The sequence below is a fragment of the Carya illinoinensis genome, chromosome 7 (genome assembly GCF_018687715.1).
Source record: "Carya illinoinensis cultivar Pawnee chromosome 7, C.illinoinensisPawnee_v1, whole genome shotgun sequence".
NCBI lineage: Eukaryota > Viridiplantae > Streptophyta > Magnoliopsida > Fagales > Juglandaceae > Carya > Carya illinoinensis.
In genome coordinates this window covers 27,051,843-27,076,291 of record NC_056758.1, presented here as the reverse complement: position 1 = coordinate 27,076,291, position 24,449 = coordinate 27,051,843, and the positions used below count along the sequence as shown (strand labels likewise).

Here is a 24,449-nt window from a genome sequence, read left to right as displayed (position 1 = left end):
AGATTCATCCTTTTGGATTGTGTTCAATTATATCAAGCCAAATCTCTCTCTCTCTCTCTCTCTCTCTCTCTCTCTCTCTCTCTCTCTCTCTCTCTCTCTCTCTCTCTCTCAAACAAAACAACCCAACTTCATATTAATAAAAGAAGTTAACACAATTAAATAAGGCAGCAAGATGGCATGGAAAAGGATTTGCATAAGGCAAAAACAAGCACGAAAAACAAAACCAAATTACTGAACACAAGCTCTCCATCCTTTGCTTCCAATAATAGTAAATACATAAGAGACAGAAAGAGCCATAGACAGCCTCGGCTTAAGCATCAGCTCGGGCATGCAACCAGGAATGATTTATTTACTTGGAGAAAACCCAACTCCAAGAATTATTCACCAGATACCTGTTTACAGTTGCAGTCGAGGCTCGGCTCCCCTGTTTATATTGAACTCTCCTACCGCCTTCCATTGCTCATACTTGGCGTAGTTGCTCTGATCTTCATCTTTGTACGATCGATGTATTCCTGATCTGTATCTATCTTTTCTTTCTTTTTATCCTGGTCATCATCATCTATTCCATTTAACATCTTCATCTTTGTGATTGTAATGAACTCAGAAAAACGGTCTTCGTCATTCGGTTTAGGTGTTGCTGGTTTGCCTTCCACATTCAGTTTAGGTGGGCTTGAGAAATCAAACTCAATGGGAACCTTGACTGCATCGAGGTGCTGGGAGCCTTTTGAAGACTTGGGATGTTCATGGCTAGTTGGTGTGGTGATCGGAATATCAATGGTTGTTGCCGTTGTGGAAGGAGTATGGATTAGCTTTGAAGGATTGGGAGCAGGGGATGCAGCTGTGGGATGTTCTTGGCGAGATGAGATACGATGAAGGGTTCGGTAGACAGGACTAGAAGTAACTGCACTGAGGATTTTCTCACACACCTTCACAGATTTTGGGCTGCTATTGTGATTATCTTCCATGGACATGTTTATGGAAAATGAACCAGTTTAGGGTCTTTAGCTTTCGTTGTGTGATAACTGAGCGTAGCGTTTCCCCTATTTATCTTGGATGAACGAAGAGATTATTGGAGAAACGCCAATAATTATGTTCCGAACCTGGTGTGAAACTGACTTTCATTAATTTGCAGATGGCAGGATGAGTCCAAGATTCCAAATAATGAAAGAACTTTAGCACTCGTTTTCCAGGTAAAATGATGTTATGGGATCATATTCCAACCTTTTTGTGCTCTCATTTTCTACCAAAAACTAAAAAGACTGGAATCCATAACAAGTACAACAAACAAATCACAAGCCCATCACGTGATTCCAATGTCCTCAGCTCCTTCTATACAAGGAGACAGCTAGTTTCTTTCAAGGAAGAGATAGGTCAGATGACACCAACATGCATGCATCATGGTGGTATTGTATTCCACTAGAATGTTGAAATTTAACAAATTAAGAACCCTTAGCTGCATTAATCTACTTACTTTGGTAATGCTATCATGCAAAAAACGTGATTATGCTAATCAATGTATTAAAACTTTGAAGAATCAATTAAGTATCAAAATCCGATCAAATTCTTGTCCGAACTTGAGAGTCTCAAGTGAAAGAGAGAGACATATGAAATAGGGCCTACAATAAATGCTACTGATCATATAGATTTATTGTATAAATGTTATAATGCTCTCTTCATGCATTTATCTCTTTTCTCAACTAAGATTTTTCAAGTTCGCATAAATGAAGACAAGAAGCAAGCATCTTGGTGGTATTGGATTCCATAGTGTGGAAATTTAACAAAAAAAAAAAAATGCTTATAGTGGTTGCATTAATCTACCATTTTGGTGGTAAAGGCTAAAGCTATCACCCTAGAAAAAAAAAATGCGATTCCACTAATCTTTTTATGTTTCTTTTTTGGGGGGAGGGGTGGGTGTTGGTAGGCAGTAGGAAGCTTAGAAGAAGAATCAATAGACTTCTCTCTCTCTATATTAAAAGTGCATATATTGCTTGGGAAGCAAGAAAAGAATGTATTTTTAGAAGAGTAATGCTACATACAATTATGAAGTGTGCAAGCGACATACAGTCGCTTTGAAAAAGAGTAAAGTCTACTATTAAAATATTAATTTTCTTTTCATGTGAGTCCATATTTATTTATTTCTTTCAAAGTGATTACGCGGCACTTGCATACTCACGACTACAAGTATTATTTCTCTATCTAGAAATACAATGTGAAATCGTGAAGGACAATATCATTATGCATTGTCATAAAGTTAAGGCTCATATTCATTTTGACGAAGACTTCATTTGTATTAGGTTCTCGATGGAAATGGTATTCAGATTCGATCTTCAAAACCAACACCTACTTTTGATCTTTTATTTTGGAACTTCCCTCTCTTTCTTTCTTTCCCATTTTTTTACCAATGATTCTAACTACAACCACCACCCCTAAGCAACTTCTTTTTTGTATGAAACCAGTTTCTCATTCGAATTTCAACCTTAGCACAATAAAAAAGAATTGTAGTAGTAGGGGTCGTCGTCGTAGGCTTAGATGTTTTCCTCTATAATGTGAACACAAACAAAATACGAAATGTCCTTCACGTATTGTCCATAACGTTTAGGATTAGATAAATTTTGTTTTTGTTCGTAAAAAGCCTTCCTTTTTGTCATATATATGAATCGATTAGTTTCTTCAAGAATTCAGATTTGAATAATTTCCTTACACTTGCCTTGAAATTTCTAACGGCGCACTTATAATGCAACATTAATGTCATGTACCGCGTTAGCAACTTAAAAAGGTACTGCTATACTCATCCATATGAATACTTCTTCTCATCAGCCACTATTTACCATCTACACCTCACATCATATGAAAAACATCCATACATTCTATAAAAAAAGGAAAAATTCTTCTTGTCATCCTCACACTTCACATACCACACTTATTTTAATTTTTTTTTTCATTTTTTCTATAATAAATATGTAGTGTGTGGATGATAAATAAAATAATTCAATTAGTTTAATAAAAATAAAATGAAATAAAAAATAAAAAAATAAAAAATAATATTTTAATATATAAAGTGTGTGGTGTGGATTGATGTGTAGCATTTTCTCTAAAAAAACACTCACACATCCTATGAAAAGCTACAAGTGTGGGGTGTGTGATGTGAATAGTGACTAATTTATAGCAAAACTCTATCCATAAAAGAATTATATAAAAGAAATATCACAAATTGACGTGTCTAAAAAAACAACCTAAAAGAGTATTGTCCATAATCTTCTTCTGATTCGTTAGATCTACTTTATAATAAAAATAACACAAACTCAATTAAGCCACATTAGTTTGAGATTACTTTTATATAATCCCTTTTTTATTAGAATATTTCCTTTAAAACAATAAGAAATAAAAAGAAAAATTATGAAAAATCCCAACGTTAGACCGAATGCGGGTTTATTGCTGTGCCATCCATGAGAGGGGGATTCCCTCTCCCTCCCTTTCACATAGGTTGATTCCCTCTCCCTCCCTTTCACATTGGTTGTTTCTTCATCTTTTACCCTTTATGATAATTTCTGAACTTTTTAAAAATGCTTTTTTAAGCTTTTTCGTTACTTTTTAATGAGGTTATTGACTTGATACTTTCGTGCCACAACTTCTGATTGGCCACACGATATTAATGCTACACCAATCAAAATTTGAAACATCAATTGTAAATTTTTGTGAGCACCCATGGATGATTTAACTCCTCATAAGTCACGTCAAAAGCAAAATACAATGATCAACAGATAAATAGTCCATTACATCCTAATTATCTCAAGATATCATGTCCACGAATATTTTCATATATTTTCTAGTTCAACCAATTCTTTTCATCAGGAATGAAAAAATATAACAAAGATACTGAAGATAATTTGTGTTTTCACAAAGAGAATAGAAAAATCAATTTGGCCATATCCAATGATCATGTAGATGAATGAGTACATTTAACTCGTGGCCTAATATGTGGAACACTGCAAGAAATCTATATGTCATACAGACTGAAAACTCTACGAATATATGAAAGCATTGATTTACCTGCCACCACCGCTCCTCCTCAGTTCTAAGTTGATGGTAGAATGAATTTCTTTCGCGAGGTAAAGATACATTCAACAATTCATAATATCCAACTGACTTCGAGGTGATCACAACAGGTTATAAAATGAGTTCTTGCCACGGCTTCAATTTACTCAAGCAACATGGCAAAAGAAAGTGGTAGGTGCAACAAATATGTATGAATCACATCAATTTACAGGGTTGTCTAGCTGTAGATCATTTACAGCTTAAGAAGATCCCAACAAGACACTCATCAATGACTTATTCTATAATTTACAGTGTTGTCTGGCTGTAGAAGTATACTTTAAACTTGCTGAAGGAGAAGCTGTTCGGGAGGCTGATTGCAGTTTTTTCCTTCGGCATGTTTGTCATAATGAAGAACATTTGAGGCCTTCAGATTCTCGAATGGGAAAAATCATTTGGGTCTGATCACCTAGTATGGTTCCTCGAATTGATGAAGCCAACCATCAATGTCGGAATGTCTTCACTACTTGCTCGATTCGTCGCCGGCAAAGAGGACAGTTGGTCAAGTGCCAAGAGCACGTTGTACAACAGCACATATGACCACACCTGAGAATCATAACCAGTAGATCGTTTGTTCAATTTGATTCTTGAATAGTCAAGCAACACAAAATGGGAATGAGAAACATGAGAATTCTTGAGGAAGCAAAGTTAAATGAGGATTTGGTTGTCTCATATAAGGGTTCGTTGACCTATTGGTGCACTATATACCCCCTATAAAAGACATTCAGTTGATCTATTTTCAGACCACGCAATCACATGATTTTCCAATGACGCACTTGTTACATACAACTCAAATATTTTCTCTCAAGTACTAGAGCTGAGCAGCAAAAAATTCTTGGCTACCAAGCTTTTTCTCCAAATAATTCATTCATTATACATGACTTTTTATTAAGTAATTACTTATCCTGTATTGTGTGTGCACGTGTGTACATCATATTAAGTGAAATATTACAATCAAAGCTCAAAAGTAGGGAAAAAAGTGCCCAGATTACATACAGGAGTGCGCATGGCATTCTTTAAAAAATTACAAAAAAAATGTGCATGGCATCCATACTCCTGCATCTGTGGTCATGTGGATTCCTAATGACAGCACTACTAGCATTTTTATTTATTTTAAGTGACAGCACTACTAGCATTATGCGGCAAGCTTTCACAATTATAGGATTTTATTATTATTATCATTCAAAATCATAGTAGCTATAAAGCAACTTGTCCGCTTAAACAAAACCAGACAGTCATGCATGGCCAAGGTCCATCAAGTTATTCAAGCTTAACCACCCCACAGACAGATTGGCATTTCAATAAGAGCAATGCTAATCTTTATCTTGGATCTTGTCATCTTTGATGTGACACATTTTAAGTGGTTTCATATATCAACCCCGCTTAAACGTAGCCACTCAAGTAAGCCACCTAACAAGCGTGACTAAGGATGACAAAATTTAGGATGAAGAAACACATTTATCTTTCAGTAGAACAAGGAAAAGACAGCTGGTTTTCTTACGGGACAAAAACGGCATTGTACTCCTCCTCAAGACAGATGACACATATATCCGGCATTAGACGGTCTCTTATAGCACCATCTGATTCATTGGCAGGCTTTTCAGTTAAACCTGAAAATGAGTTGCAGATATCAGTACCATGTCAAAAGAGAATCTGCAGAAGTGACAGTTTAATCATTCAACATTCACCTTCATTATCTTGTCCAGATCTCTTGGCAGCAGCAGCAAGAACCCTACAGGTTCAGAATTTTACTCTCTTGAAAGAAACAAAAATCTCTTTATATGATAATCAGAATTTTGATCAAAAGGGGAGATTTCTTAACTACAGTGTATAAAAGGGAACCTAAAAAATATTCATCAGTATAACTTTTGTTTTCAGTTTTCAAACAGCAAGGATAAACACCAGTGCAGTATACCTTTTCTGCAACTCCCAACGTCGCCTTCTCTCCATGATATAATGGAAAGAATGCTTAGCGATGAGATAAACACCGAAAACAGTCAAACCCATAGAAGCATACTTATACCACCTGTTAAACACATTTCTGTTACATTAAAGAAATAAAAAGATTAAAAAAAATGCAGGTATGTACAAGCACAACACCTTGCCCATTTCCCAAGATTTGCTATGAGCTGATCAATAGCCTTGGGAGAAACATAAAATGGCCCTTTATGGGGTCTTTGAATCCGAACCGTTCCAACATCATCTTTGACAGCCTATTCATAAACAAATAGATGAACATAGCAACATCAAATCATAATCCATCAAGATTCATCATCTATGACCACAAGATAGATAAAATTGATCATGTATCTGATTTGTAGATCTTTTTTACAGTATTTATGCATTGTGCACGCCTTTTCATTTCATTTAAATATTTGGCTTTAATATGTCATAGTCCTCAGTTTTTCCTTTTTCTTTTTCTTTTTTCCACGAATCACCAAATTTGTTTTGAACATTCTTCTGATAATATTATTTTAAGGGGTGAAAGACCCAAGTTTCCCAAAATGACTGCTTATATAATATATATATATATATATATATAAGTAATACCAAAATGATTGACTTATCAAGTGGTAGCAGATGCATGGAGCTTTCTATAGACATCATTTGCAAGAACCTTTTAATATACCAGATGAATCAAGCTTTTTACAGATATCAATGCAAGAACATATTGATTTTTCTTCACCCCCTTCTCCCTCGTAACATCCTGGGTTTATTAATATCTATGCATTACTGTGTGGCCACATGTTGACAGAGAGAAAAAAGAAAAAGAATAAGGCAGCGTTTAGTTGTCCAGTTAGGAAGTAAATGATATATCCGATAATACTGAAAATGCATTTGTGTTAGCCATATATTTGCAATTCTATATGTCATCTAAATTCTAATTACTTCATTGGTCATTTATTGAATCCTAAGTATATAGTGTTTATATCCTTCCATAGAAGGCCAAAGAATTTAGAATTTAAGGGTCATGGTACTCATACCTCACCAACAACAGTCAAGGAAGTACCAGTTGGAAGCACTCGTTCAATTCGCTTGACTCCAAGCATCTAAGAAATGTAAATGCCATCATATTAATGACCCAAAATACCATCTGTGTGGCCAACTAGAAAGGGACAAATTAATGAACACGACATACCTTAAGGCCTTGGAGATAGTCTAATGTTCCACGTACCAGGGATCTTCCTGACTCTTCAAACACCTCACTTCCAACTGGTAATGCAAAACCTGATGCATTTCTAGCTCCCAGCACATATACACGACCAGTTCCATCATCCTATTATATATGAACCAAGTTGCAACTAAGAAAAATCCTGATAAGTTGGACCTTAAACTTGGAATCAAAATCAATTTCATCCAACAAAACATTTAGGCACTATAGATTCAGGAGACCAAATCACACATAAAGAGGCACTTCTAATATTGAGAGAGAAAGAGAAAGAGTCCATTACCAAATACCACGGAACCTCCTTACTCATAGATAACATCAGAGCAGAATCCTGTATCCATGAGCCAGCATCATTGTGCTTCAAAAAATGTTGTTCTGCCTGAGATAGATTTCAATATGATGTTACATAAGATAACAAATGACTAAAATATTTACTTATCAAAAAGGATTTCTTTTAATTTCTTTGAATTGGTAGATGTGTACCGTTTCCTCTACAATTACTCCCCGTAAACCACTGAACTCACAGCTGATTGGGGTTTCAGAACTAACTCTTCCAGAGATTGTGACAACCAAAGGTAATATACACCCAGCATCTAATAATGGTCCTGAAAAGTAAAAGAACACAAAATTCATCACTATGGGACATATCCAAGCAAACTCGTCTCATTACTAATGGAAAAAAACAATTCCCAACAGAACTTCTAAGTGGAATCACCTTTAAAAGCTTGTATCTCAAGTACTTAAAACCCTCCAGAAGAGGAAGGACAATTCACATATTTTCTGATTCACTTTTTAAATTCAAGGTGCACTGCCATCCTAAGAATAGAGGTTGAAGGTTTTCGAGATTGTTGAAATAATGGAAAGAAGAACCATTATATCACATTAGTAGAAAGAAAAGCACATATACCACTACACTTGGACATCGCCAATCAACCTCAATAATTTTTTTTTTTTTTATAGGTAAACAAAAACCTTGTTGATAATTAATATATGGACCTAGCTCAAGTACTCAGGAAAACAACAATAGTTTTCTCTCTGGCTAACAAACTTATATAATGTGCATGTCAAATGGTCAATTTCTCAATGGCTGAGTTACATTGTGATGTATTTTGGCATGGAACATGAGAAATTGATCAATTTATCAATGTAACTCAGCCATAAATAAAGTTAGGGTGGAAGAGTGCTAACAGTATAACTATAAATATGCGTAGATGGCATTGATTGCTATGTATATAGCACATACATCGATATAACATCAAGAAACTTGTTAAACGCTCACACACGCATCCATGCAAATCACATATACCACATTTCACAATAGAAGGCATAAAGGGCCTAGCAGAGCATAAGCAGAGAACTAATTTCTCATAATTTATTGACAAAAGCAAAGTTCCATTTAATACAAAGTCAACTATACACTGCTACTCCTTACTTCATGTGAAATCAGGGAAAAAATTAGAAATTCAACAACATGGCATGGAAATAAATTACGTACGCATTGAAGGTCTGAAAACCCACAATACATCAACCTAACACAAATTCAATATCCACGAAAAATATTTGTTTCTAACAAGATACATTAAATCAACAGAAAACTATAAAGAAATTAACATTCCAGTCTCTAAAAAGCCGCATACCCAAATCCTTCAACAGATTCACCCGGGTAACTGACTTAAGAATCTCTGCGTCCCTGTACCATCATAAAGCGCCAAAAGTAATATATATAGACTCTGATCAACCAATTGCAAAGTTAAACAACAACCAAAATATGTGGGGTTCTTACAGCACATAATTTAAAATTAATTTAAATGTGTTAATATTCCATAAAAAAAAAATTTAATTTCAAATAAAAGTTGGGGCAATTAAGCACGGACCTCCCGCTGCTCCTTCCAAGAACATAAAGAGCAGCTGCACTCAAACAGCAACTGAGTCCACTCCATGGAATCATCATATTCAACCAGATTGAAGAGAAAAAAAAAAAAGGAAGAAGGAAAAAAAAAATAGAAGAAGAAGGAGAAACCCTAATTCCAAGCAACTTTGCTAAAACATCCTCATTGCGCGTAAAAAACGAACAGGATAAAATTCACCGCGAATGGTTTAGAAAATTCGATCCCCAAAGCAAAAATCTGGAAAGATTATTAACGAAGAAAATGGTGGAAGATGCTTGGGACTGAGGGCTCCCGAGAAAGAGACAGTGATAGAAAAGTGTACGAATCAAGGATGGAAGATATCTCGTTGTTATAAGCTCTTCTTTATAAATTTAGTCTCTGGCTCCTGTTTGTTTACCGGGAAGACGAAAACAGAGTGAGAGAGAGGGAATCGGATGCATGGAGTGCAGAGGCGGTGGAGTGGAGGAAGAGTTAGGACGACGGTGCTTTTAGTGTGGGTGTTGCTAAGATAAACTTCCTGCGTGCCCATCACTTATCGCACATTGTTTCCGCTTATCTATTTGTAATAATTTTCCTGGCCAATCATGTAAACCGATTGGCGATTATATGTCTTAAAGCGAACACAATTTATTTGACCACAATTTATTTATTTAAGTAGGGTTTGAATAGTTAGTTGAGATGAAAGTTAATAATTAAATAAAATTTTATTAAAATATTATTTTTTAATATTATTATTATTTAAAAATTTAAAATAATTGAATTATTTATTATATTTTATGTAAAAATTTTAAAAAAATATATAATAATGAGATAAGATGAAATATTTTTTGTATTCAAATGGAGCTTTATAGCAAGTTTTATTATTCATTTAAATAATCATACATTATTCTATTTAATATATTATCATATTGATTTAGTTATTATGAGATTTTAATAAGATTTGATTAGTTAAAGTTAAATTTTAAAATATATATTTTAAATTAATTTATATCAGTGTATAATATAAAAGTCTTTTTTTTTTAAGAGAAAAGTGTATAATATAAAAGTCTTTTATATATATATATATATATATATATTATTCTAAAGTCTTTTATATTCTAATCGTACTCTTGCCGATATCGAACCATTAAAGATAAATAAATTATGATAAATTATTTTTTTAATTATCTGATTTCGTTTTAAAAAATGATAGTGTTTTTTATTGAAAGAATGAAGGTTAAAATGATGATATATGGTACTTTTCCTCGTCATTTGTATTGAATACTACAATCGGGTTGAGTAAACCCACATCATTTAAAATGACTTGATGGACATAATTTTTATATATTATATACAAGACCTATATTAAACATTAAACACGAACATTCTTCTTCTAAATTTATGAAAATTTTAGTATTATAAACATAACTTAATTTCACATGCAATAACAAGAAAAAATATATTTTAAGCTTTGAGGGTAAATTGATAAATACAACAAGGTATTTAGACTGAAAAATTCTATACATCATACCACTATTTTATTTTCATCCCATTATATAAGATGTGACATATTTATTATCATTAGATGATAATTTATTAGATAATTTTTATCATTTAATAATAATAAATATGTCACATTTTATATAGTGGGATGAAAGTAAAATGATAGTGTGATATATACCATTAAGGCTAATTGTATTTAAGGTGACTTTGGATCCCAATACCTTTGGATAAGGTGCAATAAAGAATGGACCTACATGTGGTATGTGGTTTGAGCAGGAGAATGGTGTGAAGTGTGCTCACCTTCTTGTACTCGTTCTGAGGGAAAATAATTCTTTTGCTCATTTCTTAAAAAAAAAAAAAAAGGAAAGAAGAAGCTTAATTTTATCTAAGGATGTCATAAAGCTTTGTATAGAAATCTATCACTGAAAGAAAATCGTTACCAAGAAGTCCCTTTCAAATTGTCAATTAGGGCAGGCAGCTTTGCATACATCTGAGCACATGATGATCTTCAAATTATTCATCAACTTCAGTCCAGAAAGAAGGACAAATGGAACTCGAATTTAGTTTACATCCAATACCAGTTTGCAATTCCTGGTGCCAAGACTTGGTTATAACCACCAGGAATCATTTTACAGTGTTTTTGGGTCAAAGAAATTGAATTTTGGAAGATACTGTGCATAATCCCCTGAGAGTGGTGGCTGTGAATAATTTCCTGTTAATATCTGTGATGAAACGTGTTCATTTGCAGCTTCAGTGTAGTGGTTTCCATCCCAGTTCACGTATTCAGCAGTATTATTGCATGGATTTGCTGTCGCCGTGCTTCCATTAATAACTTTTGTTTGGCCACAAGCAATCCGGCTGTCAAAGTTCAATGGCGGCCCACCATATCCACAGCAAGCTGCTATAGGTTGTTTAAATCCTGAAACCCAAATTTCTCAAAATTTATTACAACTAATAAAATGAAGAGGTAAGTGATTTTGAAAATGAAGATGATGACTTACCATACTGAGAGTAATTTGAAATGAGGTTGAGTTTTATGGAGAAGATGTCAACATAAGTGAATTTGGCTTCTGGGAATTGTACCCGGAATTTTGTATAGAGATCATGCAGCTGCATGTTGAATTGATTAGCAGCATGGTTATGTGAGTTTACACATCCGAATTGGTCAATTTTCGATGTGTCATTTCCGAATTTTGCGATGATTCGAGGTAAGCATCCAAGGGGACCTGTGTTATGAATCCAAAAATTCCTTGCACCCTCACTGTATAATCTCTGAATAGCAACAAAAGACAAATAAAGGATTATTAGACAGTTTAACTGCAAAACACTTGTGCTAATTTAATCTTGGCAAAAAGATGGTAAGATACCTCAATTCCAGTCTCGAATTCTGTTAGGAGAATCTGAATCAAAACAAGAACTTGGTCTTCTGATTTTGAGTAAAATGCACCATCGAGATCATTCTGACCCACATCAAACATGTATAGGGCCTGCCTGAATGATTGTTTTGAGGGAAGGTATTTTTGAAGTTTCTTGTCTGTAACAAACACAAAAGAAAGTTAGATACCAAGTCCTTCGACAAGATACAACCTTTTCCTGAACGTCATCCTTAACCCGACGCTCGGTTGTTGCAAGTATGGTACTGATACCTTTTGCTAGCAATTCAAGGACTTGATCCTTGAATCTGACAAATTGAGCAACCTGAATCCCAAACGAAAAAGGGCATGTCGAGGCTGCATTGGCCGGAAGTATGGTCGCCCCCCCGGCTGCAAAGTTACACCCTGTCTGGAAGTTTGGTGCACCAACAGAATCCAAATATGGATTGAGAAATGGTAGATTCGTTGCATTCACTGCAGCACATAAAACAGGCATTCAGACAGTAGAAACCAACAATATATCAATCAATGTTATGATCTTGGGAACACATCAGAAAGGAGTATTGTCTTTTACATCACCAATTCTTCAATCATATTTTGGAAATATGTAACTTTGAAGCTCTGGACCAATTTGTTTTATATGCAGCAAGATCATGAGTTTAAATTGCTAAATTGCAGAAAAGATTTTCCTGTGCATGTCTTCTACAGCAATAATACCTCCGCATGGTTTTTTCACATGCTCATGAAAATGAACTAATGTTAGCTAAAAGTCTAAAGATACATTACTTAGAAAATCAATGATCAAACGGCCATCGCAGAATCGCCCAGATGGCTCAAGGAAGTAGGTCTGTCCATTAGGCGGTTTAACCGGGAAAGCAACTCCTGCAACCAATCCACCAGTATCTGAATTTGAATCGCCAAAGTTGAAAACGGCCGGAAAATTGAAGTTGGCAGCAGGGCTAGTTATGGGCAAGAAGATAAGGAAAGTTATGGCTAGTACTTGAAACATTTGGACTTTAAGAGCCATAGCAACACAACTTGAGAAAGCTGGTGGGTTCAATGTATGTGACGATATATAATTGCATTCCTTACTGTTAAGAGTATAATTAGGTACATATGGTATACGTGGTAATATATTAATAATATTTTAGTATAAATGGTAATATTACTTATTTTCTTTCGTATTTAATTTACCGTATAAATCAAACAATATCTGATTTTTCGTATTACGAAAAATCTGGATTCGAAACTCTTAATCCTATATATATAAAAATAAAAAATAAAATAAAATAAAAATAAAAATAAAAATCAATATCAATTAATATCATTAATTGATTATATTTTCATTATTGTTTTACGTTATTTATATATAAATAATAACAAAAATATAACCTTTAAATTCTCTTTCATTCTCTCTCCCGATTTATCTCCCTTCTATTTTTTATATTTTATTTTTTTTTCATTTTCTAGTGGTTGGAATGTCAAAAATAAATCCCTTGCAAGTTTGGTGAGAGATGGGTGTCTTCCAAGTTGAATCACGACATCGATCGGACCTTCATGTACAACCATGCCCGTCTCACGCCATACTAATTATTTTTTATCTTATTATTAATTAAATATTAAATAATTTTAAAATACAAATGAGATGGGATGACAGAAAAAACTTGATAATAATATAAAAATTATAATAATATGACATCTTGAGTGCAAATTTTATATGTATGTACTCTTAAAGAATTTCAAAATATGAATAGGATGGTATTCACGTCCTATCATAAGATATTGTATTATTAAATACTAAATAATTATGTAAAATCTAAATAATATGAGAGTGATTATAAGGTCATGGATTAAAATTATTGAGTTCTATTATATACAGTTATTTTTTGTGTACTTTACTGATATAATTGAAAAAAATTAATTATTTTATATTAAAAAAATGATATAACTAATTATATTAATAAAATATACAAAAAATATATAAAAATGACTGTATATAAAATTTTTAAAAACTATTTAATAAAAATATTTTTAATGATTTCCTTTCTAAATTTTTACAAGACTAGTTAAGGCCCAGGAAGATTATGGGCTGGGCTGAGATTGGAGTTGTAAATCTGGGCTACGGGGTTCGGTACAAGAAATTCAAGACTGACCCACAGAGTACGAGCTAAAACCCTCGAATCGCAGAGCCGCTTAAACCTCTATGCCTCCCTGTCTCTACGGCTCTCTCTGCGTATGAAGAAGCCCCACATTTCTTCTTGAGTTCTAGGGCTTGCTCCTTCCTTGCAGATTCTCAATGGCTTCAGTCGCTCTCAGAAATAAATCCAAGCGCCTCGTCCCTTTCACTTCCCAAATCTACCGGTGCTGTAGAGGATCGGCTCGCTCGTCTCTCTCCGATTCCTTATCCGGAAATGACCGGGTTTCCGTTCCGTATTCCTGGTGGAGATCCATGGCCACTTTCACCCGAACGTAAATCCAATATTCTATTCTTCAATTGTATATATGCGTATGTATATAACTATGCACGCTTGCTTAAAATTTATTTTAACTATAAAAGAGAAAATATATCAGTGTGCTTGCAGGAATGTATGTTAATTGATGTGATTAAGGTCTAACAGTGGTGGTGGAGAGTTGGAATGGTCTAGGCGTGGAATTGGTTTAGAAATGGTGACTAGAAAAGGGGTGTAGTGATTGAATTTAGCCGGCACTTTGAGATTTGTAGGGATTTTTTGGAGCTATAAACAAAATTTCCATTTATCTTCCACTTCTGAAAATAGTTAGTAGGTTTTCGTGGTGGTGGTGGAGAGTTGGAATGGTCTAGGCGTGGAATTGGTCTAGAAATGGTGACTAGCAAAGGGGTGTAGTGATTGAATTTAGCCGGCACTTTGAGATTTGTAGGTAATTTTTGGAGCTATAAACAAAATTTCCATTTATCTTCCACTTCTGAAAATAGTTAGTAGGTTTTCGTAGCATTTGCGGTTATAACAAATGGTTTTGGCGAGTTTGATCTAAAAATGAAAAGATACTCATTTATTTGGAAGCGCAAATAGCATGCTCCCTGTTTCTGTTTAGATTGGATTTGAAGAAAATCGTAATTATTTTGTAGAAGTGTCGTGAATATTTTGGATTTCCGAAATAATATCACTTAGATTTTCAAATGATTATGTTTATTGATTCTTCTGACATGCTGGCTCTCAGGTAGTGTATCGAGGGTGGGTCCAAAGGGCCCTGCCTTGGTGATGTTTCATTTGATAAGAAAGAAAAATTCAAAACTCTCTGCAAGTAGAAAATTTTTGTTTATATGTGCAAAATGCAGATTCTTGTTTTGTCTCCAGTATACTATTGTCAGTTTGTTTGACATTGTTTACTGACAGGAAACCTCACGTGAATGTGGGAACTATTGGGCATGTCGATCATGGGAAGACTACATTGACTGCAGCTATTACAAAGGTTTGGCCTTTGTCTATTTGGGCAAGCCGTTGCTTCGGTGTTTTTTTTTTTTTTCCCTCATTTGTTACTTGTCTTACTTCATTTTCTTCTTTAAGTAATTAAAATCTGGATTAATGATCACGTAGTATGGAATACTTACCTAGATTCTGAAATCTTCATGTGATGCTTTTCTAGGTGCTAGCAGAAGAAGGGAAAGCTAAGGCTGTTGCCTTCGATGAAATTGACAAAGCTCCAGAAGAGAAAAAGAGGGGAATTACAATTGCAACGGTTGGAATACAGTTTTTTAATCTTGTTCATGCATTTTTTTTGGGCCATGCCATTCTATCTGGCTTATTTGAAGAGATTCATTCATTTTCTCAAAGACGTTTTTGGCTTACCTTAGTGTCAAATAATTTTACAGGCACATGTGGAGTATGAAACAGCTAAGCGACACTATGCACATGTAGACTGTCCAGGACATGCAGATTATGTTAAGGTAACCTGTCTAACTTATTTCATTTTTTTATGAAGGAATTATGCTAAATCCATTTGAATTTTTGCAGGATAAACTCATTGATGAACCATGTTGACTTTTTCACATTATGTCAATCGATATATGCTTATTCTTGTTTCATTAATCATGAACTTATGTTGACTTTTACGAGTGTTTGTTTAAACATCTTCCATCCCTTGTGACTGTAAATAAATCACATATCAGTTTGGATGTGAACAAAAATTAGGTGAAAATGAAAAATTAGATCTAATAGCTTCTTATATGACCTCTCATTATTTTTTTGCTCATCTATTCAATTTGAATATGAATAATACCTCAATTCTAAATTTGTAGCATTTCTCGTCATCTAAAATCTTTATGCCCTCATGCACCTGCATCATTATCTGCAGAACATGATTACGGGTGCTGCACAAATGGATGGGGGTATCCTTGTTGTATCTGCCCCCGATGGCCCCATGCCACAAACCAAGGAACATATTCTGCTTGCTCGCCAGGTGGGCATCCTTCTAATGGTTGCTTGTAAATTTTATCCATCATATTTGTTTAGCTCATGCATTGTTTGGTGCTTTTAGAGTAAACTATATAAGGTTTTGTGAATGCATTTGTGCAGGTTGGTGTGCCATCACTTGTGTGTTTTCTAAATAAGGTCGATGCCATTGACGATCCTGAGTTACTAGAGCTTGTGGAAATGGAGCTACGTGGTAGGGTGGCTTTTTGAGAATGTTGTTTAAATATATATGGTTCCACACTAAGATTAATTTTGATTCTGTAACAAGTGTTTCACTTAAAGCTTATGTATTTGGCAGAGCTTCTTAGCTTCTACAAATTTCCTGGGGATGAGATCCCTATCATTCAGGGTTCGGCTTTATCTGCATTACAAGGTACGAATGAAGAGATAGGCAAAAAGGCTATCCTGAAACTAATGGATGCTGTGGATGAATACATTCCTGACCCTGTACGCCAGCTTGACAAACCTTTTCTGATGCCTATTGAAGATGTATTCTCAATTCAGGTAAAAGCATTCATTCAGCATCAATGGTTAAGCTTTTCATTAGGAAAGAAGCTGCATTTGAGTGAGAAGGAATTTGATTACTTATTTTCACTTCACTATACTTCAGTGATTTATGCTTTTCTGCATTTGAGGTTAAAGTTGGCATAGACTGTATGTTTTTACATTTCACCTAATTTATTGATTTCAGTGGATCCATAGAATAAAAAATTGAAGAAATAAGGTATTGTTACTAAAATGCCATCATTTCCACAATTAAACTTTTTATGAAATGACCATTTCAGACCATATGCCTTTTATCATTGTTCTTGCCTGATATTCTCTGCGTTTTAAACTTAAGATGGATTCTTTACTTTTTTCTGCTCATAGACTTTTATGCACAAAGATTTTTCTTGAAAATTTCAACTTAGTTTTAATTATTTTGTCTATTTAAGGGGCGTGGAACTGTTGCCACTGGTCGTGTTGAACAGGGAATTATTAAAGTTGGTGATGAAGTTGAGGTTTTGGGGTTAAGGCAGGTAAGTGTGTAATCATTTTTAGTAGTCTTATTTCTGCAGAACCCTTGGGCAGTCAATTATCAGGAATGAGCAGATTATTTGCTCTGTACTCTGATAATGAACCTGTCATTACTGATGCAGCTGTGACTCCTTTGAGCTGAAATTGGCTTTTACCTTTAGACCTTCAGGTCTTTGTATTCAAAGTCCATGTTCGGAATATCTGGTATTTTACTTGTCTTTTTATTTCCCTACTCTATGCAGGGCGCTCCTTTGAAAACCACAGTCACAGGTGTTGAAATGTTCAAGAAAATATTAGACCAAGGGCAAGTAAGTGATTGATAACACTTGAGCTATCTTGTGTCTTGAACTGTTGGTATTAGACTGATGGTGGGTTTGTTAATAATACTAGGCCGGTGACAATGTGGGTCTTCTTCTTCGTGGTTTAAAACGTGAAGACATCGAGCGTGGTCAGGTAAGTAGCACATATCAAGCTTTTGAAAAATTACAAGTGCTGGACTGGGTGGCATTTTGTATAACTTACATGTTACTTAAGAGCAGTTTGTTTAGATCTCAAAATGCACTTCTGCTTATGTGACCAAATCTTCAGTGCAGTTTCTTGATGTATTTTGTGAGAACTTAATTACTTGATTCAGGTTCAATTTTATGTTGTATCCTAAGTAGTCTAAGGTTGTGTTTGGGTAGTGAGATGATATCAGATATTCTGTGAATAGTAGTAAAAAAGTAGTAAAAAATAATGATAAAATATTGAATAATAATGAATAGCAGTAAAAAATAGGTGAAAAGTAATAATAAAATAACAAATAGTAGAGTAGTATTCTGAAAACAATCCACTACCCAAACAGAGCCGTGTGTTTGGTTTGATAATTATAAATAACAGAAAAATTGTGCTTCACCTGATAAGATTTTGAACAGTAGGGTCTGTGTCCTGTGACTATCTCAGAATTTAAAATTTTGTGGCTGTAGGCAGTGCTAGTTAAATTTAAATTATGAAATCAACATTGAGCTATGATATTGAATAGTGAAGATGTTTATGGAAGGTTGCTTGGCTATGTTTCTTATTTTATAGGTAATAGCCAAGCCTGGCACTGTTAAAACATACACAAAATTTGAGGCTGAGATATATGTACTCACTAAGGATGAAGGTGGACGCCATACAGCCTTCTTCTCAAATTACCGGCCTCAATTTTATTTGAGGACTGCAGATATCACTGGGAAGGTAGAATTGCCTGAGAATGTTAAGATGGTTATGCCTGGGGACAACGTGACTGCAGTATTTGAGCTGATTTCACCTGTTCCGCTTGAACCAGGTATGTCCTACTTAATTTGGTTTAAGAAAAGTAAAACTAAAGGAGTTACTTGTATGTTGAACTTTCTTAGGCACTATAAAAGGTGCACCATAACATTACTCATGCAAAGAGTATATGTTGGCCTGTTCAGTAACTTATCAAAAAAAAGAGTATAGTCCTTCAGTAGTTATTACCTATTACTGAGATGATATGTTGGCTTTCATTTTTTTACTTATAAAAAAAAAAAGATATGTTGGCTTTCATTACTTGTTTGCTCACCTAAGCCTAAGCGTCCTACATGGGTTTTTTGTGAATTAGAATGCACAATAAATTTTTTATCAGGCACACCATAAATTTTGAACATCTAGAACCATGTGTAATGAATTCTGGTCATTGAAGACATTAGATTGGCTAAGCCTATGTGCCCTATACTGGATTATATCTCACTGTGATGATATCTTGATTTCCATTTCCCAATTGAAGACATTGGATTTGCTGCTTGCTTGTGCATTACATCAATTCTGGTCATTGAATAAATTGTTTGTCATTTCTTCTCCTTTTCAATTGCATGAACACACTTTTTTTTTTATTTTTTTGCTGAATCTCAAACACACACACACAAAGATTTCTTCTTATTGACTATTTATTTTTGGTTTTTTTATAATTATAATTAATAAGAGATTTATTGCCAAGAATAGGCATAGCCCAAGTACACAAGAGGTATACAAAAGGAAATACCTACATACACTAACTAAAAAAGATTAAGACTATTATTAATTCCATTGAATCAGCTTCACTAAACTAGCATGCATAGGCAACGCCCTTGTATATGTCCCGTGTACTCGGGCCTGTCTATTTGTGCTCAATAAAATTTGCTTTCCGATAAAATATAAAAAAGTAAAAAAGAATAATTCCATTGAATCAGCTAATGAATTGCTTGAAGATTTACCTGAGACAAAATAGGGCAATAACACAAAACTCTTGTGCTATTGTTGAACTTTCTTCCTTGTAGCCCAATGGTTGTGTATCAGTTATATTCAGTATAACCATGTAAAGTTGTGCGCGACATGCTCAATGCTTATGATGGATGCACATTTTTCATAATGAACATGATTCATGAATGGCAGACCCTGAGACATGCAATTCTTCTATACAGATCTTCATATATTAGCACTTTATTTGACCACATGGATACAAAACATTTTTCTTATTTGTGTAACAAGCTGAATGTTTTGCTTGACTGCGATTCTGCATTTCCACACAGTTAAATGCATAGGAAAATGCATATTATCTGAAAGGTGCTAGTTTAGAATTTCCTGATATGTAATAATTTTTTTCCACTTTCTCAATACATGTGGCATATTTGTTGAGCCTGGAGCATTAAATAAGACAGGTCTTAATTCATTCTATGTTTTAAATCTAACAGGACAAAGATTCGCCTTGAGGGAGGGAGGCAGAACGGTTGGTGCAGGTGTGGTTGCGAAAGTGCTGAGCTGAGTCAAAACTTGATGATTTTTCAGCTTTTAATCTGTTCGTTTGCGGATTGGGGAATGAAAAACCTGACTGTTATCTCTTGGATTTGGTTACACAGCCCAAGTGGTTGTTGCTTTCATAGTTCACACTGGATGAATATTCTCTCTAGGAACTAAAAGAGAAATTTCTTGTGGGGATGCAATTGAGAAAAATTGGAGAGGAAGTTGATATCATCTTGTTGTGACCTTTTGCAGTGTACAATTGATCAATGTGATCTTGATCATTACTGATACAATTCTGTCCTTGTTATTAGGAATAATCAGTTATGCAGTAGGTTGGAGTATTATGCAGTATTGCCAACATGTGAACCACTTAATTAAATTATCTTCTTTTCTTTTTTTTTAATAAAAAGCCGAGGTCAAAGCCTCTTATTATTTGCAGACGATCTCTCACCTTTTGTTTGCAAACGATCTCATTTTCTTCGGAAAAGCTTCTTCGACCACAGCCAATGCTTTTGCCCGGTGTATGAACATATGTACCCGATGGTCTTGCCAGAAAATCAATCAGAACAAATCCACAATTCATTTTAGTAACAACGCTCCCATTGATATCAAAAGAGAGAAAAGATTCACTCAATTTCAAAACTTGCCCTTCAAAGTTGAGATACCTTGGACTACCCCTCTTCATTGGTCCCTCCAAAAGAAATATCTTCAAGGAGACTATTGAAAAAATGGAATCAAAACTCCAAGCAGGGAAATCAAAAATCCTTTTCTAAGCTAGCATAACTACTCTTATCAAAACTGTTGCAACTTCAATTCCATCTTATATCATGACCACATGCAAAATGCCAAAAGCAGTCTACTCCAACATTGACAGTCTCTTTAGAAATTTCTGGTGGGGCAAAGAAAAAAATAGGCAAAATCCTTTCTTTGCAAAATCCTGAAACTCCATTTGCCCTCCTAAATCCCTATTTGGACTTGGCTTCAAACAATGCTCTCTTTTCAACAAATCTTTCAACTTAAAATCTGCTTAGTCTATTATCAACAACTCCAAAGTCTCTAGAAACAATTCCTAAGTACCAAATATCTAAAGAACTCCAATTTTTTTGAGATTCAGCCTAGGTCCATCGATTTTTAGTTCTAGAAATGCCTTCTTAACCAAAGAGACTTCCTTAGAAAAAGCTTCTGCCAACAAATCAACAATTGAGTCTCTACTAAAGTTTGGAAAGACCCTTGGGTTCCAACCCTTCCTTCCAATATTCTTGAACCAAACCCAAGCACGAACTGGATTGAGCCAAACATGAGAGTTGCAAAACTCATCCTTGAGGAACCCAGAAGATGGAATACTCTCCTCCTCGACACCCTCTTTTCACCAAAGTCTACAGAGGAAATCTCAAGAATTCCATTGTCAAACCATAACTTCTCTTCAGTAAATAATAACATAAAATGGAAACATCACTACTCTGGAATTTTCTCTGTAAAATCTACTTATGCGGCAATGCTCCCCCCCCCCCCCCCCCCCAACAAGTCAAGTGCCTGACATCCATTGGAAAAAACTGTGGAAACTCAAAATCAGTATAAACTAAAACTCCTCCTCTGGAAAGTTTCACAAAACATCCTCCCAACAAGATCTCATCTGAAAAAGATCATCAATCTAAATGAGGACCAAATACTCTGCCCCTTCTGCCACTCTGAAGAAGAAACTATATCTCACCTCACTCTCAGCTATTGCTTCACTAGAACACTCTGGATACACTCCAATTGGCCAATTGACACAACAAAATTCATTCAAAACCCAATTTCAGAATGGATCAACATCATCTTATCCCCAAACTCCCTGAATATTCCTGAGGACAAATACCAATCTTTCCAAATCTTTGCGGCATTGGCCATTGACAATATCTGGTATCTTAGAAATCAGGTGATCCACGACAATCTCAACCCTTCCCCCACTTGGTTAATCACAAAAGTCTCAAATGCCTTTTTAGACCACAAATCATCTTGGGAATTTTTAAAAAAAAAAAAAAAGATTTGGAAACAACTTATCATTATAAGCTACCAGGTTTTTGCACCATAGAGTTTGATGTGGCAGTTAGACCCGAAGGCTCTACAACAGCCTGCATATGCAATTCAGACCAAGGGAGCATTCTTTTTGCAATCACTAGTTTTACCCCCAGCATAAACCCAAACGTGGGAGAAGCTACAGTAGCATTGATAGGAATCAAAGAAGCAAAAAACAAGAACCTTAGAAAAATCTACATAGAAGGTGACTCAAAACAAACAATCCAAGCAGTCCTTTAGAATGAAGAACCAACTGACTAGGAAATGCAAACAGTTACTTCTGATATTTGGTTTATACTTCCAGATTTTAAAGCATGGTCAGCAAAAAAGATTAATCGATCTAAAAATTAATGTGCGCACTCCCTAGTGCAATGGGCAGCCTTCAAACATCTTTATGGAAGCATACCCCTCACCACCATCCCCCCTTGCATTTTATACTTTCATAGCAAAAAGGACCCCTTTGTAATTAGTTTGTAATTTGTAATATGCCAGACTTTATGTAATTTCCTTTCATCAATGCATTTAACTTGCTGAGAAAAAAAAAATAATAATAATAATAATAAGCCATCACTAAGGTAGAGGAAAACCAATAATAACAACTTGTAGAATAACAATACATCAATGTCAAATAAAAGATAATCCAAATTTATCCATGCAAACTAAGTCGTAATATCTTTCTTTAGTTAAGAAATCTGCCACCATATTAGTTTCTCTATAATTATGCATAAAACAAACCTGAAGCAAGCAAAACATTAGAAGAATAATCATGTTTTGAATAATCATTATTATTGTGAATTAGTGCTTATGTTTTGAATAATCATGGAACCCTCCCCAACAAAAAGAAGTATTAGCTAGATCTGGGATTTATGTTAGTATCACCTTATTGTCAAGTCTTTCAGATGTTGTCGTCTTTTTACACTGTTATATTGTTATTACCCGCTGCAAAGCTAAAAGGATTAAGCAATTACAGTATGCAGGGAAAATAATAATAGTAAAGATGGGGGCGGGTACTGATGATTTTGAAATATAGGATCTTCTTGAATTGCTGTTTATGTAAGAAAATTTCAGATGATGCTAGACTCTCAATTGTAATTATCTATTTCAAGCAAAGAGCTGATTTTACGACTTCTCTTATGTACCAGAGAGCCAAAAGGAAAGGAGACTCCATTTTTGCCTGACATGGATATATCCATTTAATGTAAGATATGGGTTATAGAATCCTTATTCTTCTTTTTTATTTTTTCAAACACTTGAGGAGGATGGTTGATGTGTTCTGAACAAGAATGAATTTAGGACAATGCTACTAGTACCGATAAACAACCGATGCAGTGTAAATGATTTTTTTGTATTTTTTTCTTCTTTTCTTTTAATCATTTTTTACACAGTTTTAAATATTTTTAAAAAATAAATAAAAGATATCAATTCATTAATATTTATTTTCTTAATTATTAAATAAAATTAAAAAATAAAAATAAAATAAAAAATTCAATCATCATTTTTATCGGTCAACTTTTTCTCTTCAATTAGATTTTTCATGAATTTAAAGCTGATTCTGTGAATTAGGTCAGAAAAAGTAATTCTGTATAATTCGATGGAGACAATACAAGTCAGAATGTCAGATTGACTTGTGGGATATCATAAACAATAATTCGCCACTCGATGGCAGTGGTGCGAGACCTGAATGACAGACTCTGGCATAGATTGACCACTCAATAACTCGCTCCTTCCACAGCCAGGGCTGGTGAAATCATCAATCAATGCATATTTGAACGTACTTTATGAAATTATGTGTGCTTGATTTAAAGAAAAAATAAAAGTAATTTATAAAAATAAATTCATACAATAGGTTATAAACTTTTTTTATAATAAAATAGGCCATATCAAGTAATGTCAATATGTAAATTTACTTTTATGAATTTCCTTCATAGATTTAACACTTCTCTACCTAACGATTTATGACAATCGGATGTTCAAGCTTTCACCAAAGTAGTCTCAGAAGGTGAGATCCTTTTGTGAAAGATCCAGAAAATGCTGGCTCATATTAAGGTCCACGACACCGGGTAATACCGTGGCATAACTGGATAATTGACCTCAAAACTCAAAACTAAACTACAAAATAAATAAACAGAAATAAAAGTGGACAATTTCGCATTAT

At 34.4% G+C, this 24,449-nt stretch overlaps 3 protein-coding genes across 4 annotated transcripts; 1 reads left to right on the top strand and 2 right to left on the bottom strand.

Annotated features, from left to right (window-relative positions):
- Positions 1–4,096: 4,096 nt before the first annotated feature.
- On the bottom strand, positions 4,097–9,708 carry LOC122316711 (E3 ubiquitin-protein ligase SP1). Of its 2 annotated transcripts, XM_043133447.1 has the most exons (11): positions 9,136–9,706; positions 8,899–8,951; positions 7,745–7,866; positions 7,545–7,640; positions 7,232–7,369; positions 7,077–7,142; positions 6,193–6,305; positions 6,008–6,118; positions 5,781–5,824; positions 5,594–5,702; positions 4,097–4,638 (listed from the first exon to the last, which is right to left on the bottom strand). In XM_043133447.1, the coding sequence occupies exons 1-11, from the start codon at positions 9,210–9,212 to the stop codon at positions 4,536–4,538; spliced, it is 1,032 nt and encodes a 343-aa protein (XP_042989381.1). In that variant the 5' UTR covers positions 9,213–9,706; the 3' UTR covers positions 4,097–4,535. The 2 variants fall into 2 exon arrangements, with proteins under 2 accessions (XP_042989381.1, XP_042989382.1); XM_043133448.1 differs by lacking the exon at positions 6,008–6,118 and having other exon boundaries at positions 9,136–9,708.
- Positions 9,709–11,068: 1,360 nt separating this feature from the next.
- On the bottom strand, positions 11,069–13,065 carry LOC122316784 (GDSL esterase/lipase At1g54790-like). The gene is made up of 5 exons (XM_043133569.1): positions 12,792–13,065; positions 12,279–12,479; positions 12,000–12,166; positions 11,634–11,904; positions 11,069–11,551 (listed from the first exon to the last, which is right to left on the bottom strand). The coding sequence occupies exons 1-5, from the start codon at positions 13,030–13,032 to the stop codon at positions 11,262–11,264; spliced, it is 1,170 nt and encodes a 389-aa protein (XP_042989503.1). The 5' UTR covers positions 13,033–13,065; the 3' UTR covers positions 11,069–11,261.
- A 1,110-nt stretch (positions 13,066–14,175) lies between these two features.
- LOC122316895 (elongation factor Tu, mitochondrial) lies at positions 14,176–20,674 on the top strand. The gene is made up of 12 exons (XM_043133733.1): positions 14,176–14,474; positions 15,380–15,455; positions 15,630–15,722; positions 15,856–15,930; positions 16,338–16,442; positions 16,559–16,649; positions 16,755–16,960; positions 17,392–17,475; positions 17,716–17,781; positions 17,864–17,926; positions 18,542–18,782; positions 20,188–20,674. Exons 1-12 carry the CDS (start codon positions 14,302–14,304, stop codon positions 20,256–20,258), a joined length of 1,344 nt encoding a protein of 447 aa, XP_042989667.1. The 5' UTR covers positions 14,176–14,301; the 3' UTR covers positions 20,259–20,674.
- Positions 20,675–24,449: the final 3,775 nt, after the last annotated feature.

Bases quoted from the DNA above. Each gene is read 5' to 3' on its own strand.
- LOC122316711 (XM_043133447.1), bottom strand. From the start codon at position 9,212: ATGATGATTCCATGGAGTGGACTCAGTTGCTGTTTGAGTGCAGCTGCT. The intron at 8,952-9,135 runs GTCCGTGCTTAA...ATGATGGTACAG, and splicing joins CTTGGAAGGAGCAGCGGGAG to GGACGCAGAGATTCTTAAGT. The intron at 4,639-5,593 runs GTAAGAAAACCA...TATGATTCTCAG, and splicing joins TACAATGCCGTTTTTGTCCC to GTGTGGTCATATGTGCTGTT.
- LOC122316895 (XM_043133733.1), top strand. From the start codon at position 14,302: ATGGCTTCAGTCGCTCTCAGAAATAAATCCAAGCGCCTCGTCCCTTTC. The intron at 17,476-17,715 runs GTAAGTGTGTAA...TACTCTATGCAG, and splicing joins AGGTTTTGGGGTTAAGGCAG to GGCGCTCCTTTGAAAACCAC. The intron at 17,927-18,541 runs GTAAGTAGCACA...CTTATTTTATAG, and splicing joins AAGACATCGAGCGTGGTCAG to GTAATAGCCAAGCCTGGCAC.
- LOC122316784 (XM_043133569.1), bottom strand. From the start codon at position 13,032: ATGGCTCTTAAAGTCCAAATGTTTCAAGTACTAGCCATAACTTTCCTT. The intron at 12,480-12,791 runs GTAATGTATCTT...TATGTGCTGCAG, and splicing joins TTTGATCATTGATTTTCTAA to TGAATGCAACGAATCTACCA. The intron at 11,552-11,633 runs GTAAGTCATCAT...TTTGGGTTTCAG, and splicing joins TTCAAATTACTCTCAGTATG to GATTTAAACAACCTATAGCA.